General features: G+C 38.2%; 1 protein-coding gene across 1 annotated transcript; it reads left to right on the forward strand.

Moving 5' to 3' along the window:
- Nucleotides 1–3,325: 3,325 nt before the first annotated feature.
- LOC143643245 (olfactory receptor 8D4-like) lies at nucleotides 3,326–4,257 on the forward strand. Its single transcript, XM_077111991.1, has one exon. It carries the CDS (start codon nucleotides 3,331–3,333, stop codon nucleotides 4,255–4,257), a length of 927 nt encoding a protein of 308 aa, XP_076968106.1. The 5' UTR covers nucleotides 3,326–3,330.
- The last annotated feature ends 1,611 nt before the right edge of the window (nucleotides 4,258–5,868 follow it).

Consider the following 5,868-nt stretch of genomic DNA (forward strand, 5'->3'; position numbering starts at 1 on the left):
AAATTCTCACCTAGAGACTTCAGGAGGGAGGGAGGTGAGTTACAGAGCTATGATGTTCCTATTGTATGGTTATTAGAACATGTTCTAAAATCAACTCCTGACCATCCGCAGGACCTGTAGAGTTCCAGTGTATTTACAGGTGCAGAGTCACAGGAATAGAGGTATGGAGGGCATGGCCATCATAGACCCTCACCTTATCTAAGCCCCCAGGGCAATCTGGCAATTAACAATCAACAGCTTTCTAAATAGGAATTATGCATTTATGAAATATATTTCTATAGACCTGCAACTGTGCAAAGTGTGTTCACCCATGCTAACTAAATTATTTTCATTTAATTTGCACAATATCCCTTTTAGTGTTTATAATTATTATTCTACAAATTAAAACATGGAGCTCAGGGACTCTGTGATTAGTCAAATGTTGCATTGCAAATGTTAGAGCTGGGGTTGAAGCTAAATCTTATGATTGACAGTCCACTTTCCGCCATCACATCTGCTATTCATATATAAAAATTAAGTCAGTATTAGGTAAAAATATATATATATGTTCTAGAGTTGTGCTGTCTACTTCCATAGCCACTAGCCATATGTGGCTTCTGAGCATTTGAAAGGTAACTAGTCAGATTTGGCATGTTAGTATAAAATGTATTCTTGATTTCAAAAATTTGCTTTGAAAAGAATGAAAAATATCTTCTTACAATTCTTTATGTCCATTACCTTTTGAAATGATATTTTGGCTTTTTAAGAACACCTTATGGTCTCTTGAAATGTTTCAAACATTTTCTTACACTTTGGAATTGTGAAAAATGCAACTGAACTCTCAGGTCTGTCATAGTTGTTAACTATTTTGGATGGTGCTCAGTTATAAAGATGAAATTTATCTCTAGCTGAGTGGAACTTTGCCCCTGAAAACTGGGAAGTAGTGCAGCTAATTTATAGATGGTAAAAAAAAAAAAAAAAAAAAAATAGAACCTGGCTATCATTGTTCATTTTTCTGTGGATAAACACTTAATTTTTAGAGCATTTCTTTATACAAACACAAACCCTTAATGCAATGTGCTGTAATAAGTTACTTGAGATGCACTTCCCTGAGTTCAAACAAAGGTGACAAGATACTGGTATATAAAATTGTGCGGTTCTTGACCTTCATCTGAGGGGTCTTTCTTGAAGAGATGTTTTCAGGGATTGACTCTGTGTGATCATGAATGTGTCCTGGCCCAAGAAGCAGAGGAGGGGTCAGAGGAGAAAACAAGAAAGAAGAAAATCACTAGCTTTAGGAGAGAAAAATGTAATAACCTAGAACTCAAACTTTAAATACCACGCACCAAAATCACATGAGGATCGTGTTGAAATGCCGATTCTGACCCAGTAGATCTGGAAAAGAACCTGAGATTGTGCATTTCAACACGCTCCCAGGTGATGCTGCTGCTGTTCCATGGTCCACGCTTCGAGTTGCCAAGACCTGAAGTACAGAGATGGTTTGGGACTAGGAAATGCAGGAAAGAGCAACCTAACTGGCTTGACTAGAGGGTATAAAGATGAAGGACACTGGGATAAAACAAGGACCATGTGCAGGATGGAAGGCATTTTGTTTTGGTAGGAATTAAGGGAAACATGGAAGCATGCTAAAGTGGTCAGAGTATTTGTGACACTCAGGCTAGAAAACAGCCCATGCAGAGCCCAGGATCTGTATAATTTCTAAGCAAATATGAGATTAAAGGCAAAAGAAAACCAAACCCAGTATATAGATCTTCTTAATCATTCCTTTAATATTTCTGTCTGTGTGGTCTCTATGGCTAGAGCATACATGATATCAGGTGATGGATGAAAGAAGACTCCATGGTATTACAGGAACAGGCAAAGGGCCTTTGGATATTTTCTCTTTTGTACATGATTCCCATTTCCATCCCTCAGAGTAGGAGAAAAGAGCAGATGTGGGGCATGTGTGTATAGTATGTCTTTGGTGACCTGCTCTGTGGCATGAAGCTCCTTTGTTTTGAATTGAAAGAGGGACCTGGGGCATTAGGAAGAAGCACCTGCATCTTTGGGAACTCACATGGCCAAGGGAAGTGTGCTTGGCCTAAGATGGCAATGACAGATGGGAAACAAGAAGTCACAGCAGCTTCCTGAACAGTCTGGGAGAAATGGAGATCCTGGGTTGAGATGGAAAAAATGCTCAGATGTCTGGGCTCTGTATAATCTGTGCTTAAATATGAGAATCTAGAGAGGGCTCTGTGAGCAGCCCAACACTAAAAGGGAAATGGTCGGATACTTCAAAGATAAGTCCTTAGTTCAACTTGGGACAGGCAACCCCAAGACCTGTGTCATCTGTGCCTCTGAACTGAGGTGACCTGTGACTGGAAGGCAGGAAGGGCTGTGTGGGTTGCTGGCACTGTCAAAGTGGCCTTACTAATGTTAGGCTGCGTTGAGTTCCCCTGTGAAGGACCCTGAGTACCTCAGGCTAGTGATGCAGGCTTAGAGGAGAGCAAGAGACCCAGAAGACAGAGCCAGTTCTGGGAGGACTGCTATTCTGCCATTAGCCAACTTCACTGCAGTGTAAGAACAGGCTTCCCACATGGAAATCAACTACTGGTTAGATTAAAAATAGAACAAACACAAAAACAAACACCAGTTTCAAAAATTATGCTCTGAGCCACATGCTACTACAATGTGATTGAAAAAAAAAAAAAAAAGAAAGGAAAGCGAGAATAGAAAGAACGATGATTACTGCCATCAAATAAATTTGGGAAATATTGCATGTTATACAACATTCTGGGACATACTGAGATATCTTCTGTTAAGAAAGCTGTTTGTCTTTATGTAACTTAGCATTTCTGTAAGTCCTAGGATCTTAAGCTACTTATTCAATGCAATGTCTATAAACATCCACCTGGAATTAATACTCTGCTCACCACCCTTGGAAAACTTGACACAGGAAATTGTAATTTACTTTGCCAACAAACACCTTCTCTAGAAAATGCTGGAGGCAGAATTATTCCTAGGGAAGTCTGTCATTAGCACAGTATTTTTAGGACTCCTGCCCATTCTTTTTGCATTTCTTCAACCAATTTGCTTTAGCAAAACCTCCCCATGGTCTTTAGCATTGGTAGCATAGGTAGATGCCTACAAAGTTTTGTCTGGATTTTTACTTTTTGTAGGAGTCAAAGTCCCTGTACATCATAGGAGGTGCAGGCTTAGTAACAAGGGGATAAGTTCAGTGTTTCCAGAGCTTGAAAAACTTGAGCCAGGGACTTTCAGACAAGCTGGAAATCTGCCTGTCTAATTTCCTTTTTTCCTTCTCATACACAGATTTCTTACAGGAGAACAGGTATGAGAAATCATTCCACAGTGACCGAGTTTGTTCTCTCAGGATTAACTGACCAAGCAGAGCTTCAGCTGCCTCTTTTCTGCCTCTTCTTGGGGATATACATGGTCACAATGGTGGGAAACCTTGGCATGATCTCAATAATTGGGTTGAATGCACAACTTCACACCCCCATGTACTTTTTCCTGAGTTGTTTGTCTTTTATAGATGTTTGTTATTCTTCGGTCATCACCCCCAAAATGCTGGCAGGGCTTTTATACAGAGGTAAAATGATCTCCTATTCTGGATGCATGACTCAGCTGTTTTTTTTCGATACTTTTGCCATTTGTGAATGTTACACGTTGGCAGTAATGGCCTATGATCGCTACGTTGCCATTTGTAACCCTCTCCTCTACAACGTCATCATGTCCCCTCAGGTCTGCTCTCTGCTGGTGGCTGCAGTCTTCTCAGTAGGTTTTATTGGTGCCATGATTCATGGAGGTTGTAATTTAAGGCTGTCCTTCTGTGGGACAAACATCATTAGACACTATTTCTGTGACATCATCCCCCTTATTAAACTCTCCTGTTCTAGCACTTACATTGATGAGCTTTTGATTTTTGTCATTGGTGGATTTAACACGGTGACCACCAGCCTGACCACCATCATCTCGTATGCTTTTATCCTTTCTAGCATACTCCACGTCAACTCTAAAGAGGGCAGGTCCAAGGCATTTAACACCTGCAGCTCCCACCTGACAGCTGTTCTCATATTTTATGGCTCTCTCATGTTCATGTATCTCAAACCCACTTCCAGCAGTTCAGTCACCCAGGAGAAGGTGTCCTCAGTGTTTTACACCACTGTGATTCCCATGCTGAATCCCCTGATATATAGTCTGCGGAACAGGGAAGTACAAAATGCACTGAGGAAACTCTTAAGAAGAATATCTTCATAATGAAGATACTCTTTATTAAAATTCATATCATGTTCATAATCATTTATTTGCATGTATTTATTTATACCATGCTTTAAAAAAAGTAATTTAATGTGTTTTGTGTGTGATTCAGATTGTTAAACATTTTCATACATAAGATTAATAAAATGTAAATTTAAGTTTGAAAGTAGAATGTAAGCAAATATTATAAATTTAAAGCTTAACATCATTGCTGGAACTGAAGAGTAAATTTTACCATTTATTTCCTGAACCTGGACAAAAAAAGATGATGTACTTCATTCTCATATAAGATAAAATCATATAAAACTGCTTAGAGAGAGAAAGTCTTTCCTCTTATTTATCTCACTCAAAAAGAACTTTCTTGTATGGAAAATTGCATAGGAAATATTGAGCAGTGTGATGGAGATCATCACAACAATTTTACAATAAATAAGGCAGAATTCTTTGTTATTGGTTTTGTAAAGGGCTTATTAATAGCCAATGTTATATTTCAAGTAGAATTCAATAAAGGCTATTCAGCAATGGCCCAAGCTAATATGGTCTCAGTATTTGGCAATGCAAGATCTGAGGATTAAGATTTACATGATCTAGACGAGGAGATGATGTTTAGGTAATGTTATCTAATATCATATTTTATCAAGCTGAGCCAGGAAATATGCAGTATTACACAATTTTCTATTTGTTGCTGTTGAGTTACTTTTTTCCTTGGGCTGTAAACTAAGTGTGTATATTTTTCTCCATACCATATATTTCGAATGAAATGTAATGAAAAAGTTTATGGAATGAATTTTTACATTGTCAACAAAGACAATGTATGGGGAGTATGATATGTTAATTAATTCATATTTTTAACATGTGCTTGCCATGACATACTATGTGCCTGGTACTGGAATATGCTGGTGAATCTGATGGATTTTCTTACTTTTGGGGACTGTGATACATAATACCAACATAATTATATGAACACACACAATAATTATAAAGGTAAGTGCTTTGAAGAAACATAAAGAGGTAAATAATTGTCAGTGAGTTAAGGTCTACTGTCAATAGAGTTCTTCTAAGAAGGAACATTTGAGATCAGACATGAATGAAGATAAGAGAACAATTATTAAAAAACAAAAGGGTGACAGCCAAGTACAGAGGCAGCCAGGCTGGAACAAACTTGACAGCATTCAAGAAACAGAGAAAGCAGTGTGACTGGAGCTTGACGAAACTGAGAAAAGGGGTGTCCAAAGGAGATTCGATAGACAGAGTAATATCGCTTCATGTAAAGACTATGAATTTTATTCTAAGTGCAAAGAGAACCCATTGAGATGTGTCAAGATGCAGATTGACATAATTTGTTTTGTGTTTTAAAAATCTCTGGTTGGTGATTAGAATAAATGGATGGACATGCACGTATTTATATGGGTGGTGGATGGGGGAGAGAGCAGAGATTGGCCAAAGTGAAAACAGGAAGAACAATTGGGAGGCAATAGAAATTACTTGTCAAAAATGGTAATGACATTACTAGAGTAATGACAATGCAGATACAAGACATTTTTGGATTAAAGATGCATTTTGGATTTTAAATCAACAGAATTTGCTGTTGAATGGACTGTGTGATGCTGA

The sequence above is a fragment of the Tamandua tetradactyla genome, chromosome 8, assembly GCF_023851605.1.
Source record: "Tamandua tetradactyla isolate mTamTet1 chromosome 8, mTamTet1.pri, whole genome shotgun sequence".
NCBI lineage: Eukaryota > Metazoa > Chordata > Mammalia > Pilosa > Myrmecophagidae > Tamandua > Tamandua tetradactyla.

What these genes read in the sequence shown, in the direction of transcription:
- LOC143643245 (XM_077111991.1), top strand. Translation starts at nt 3,331, where the DNA reads ATGAGAAATCATTCCACAGTGACCGAGTTTGTTCTCTCAGGATTAACT.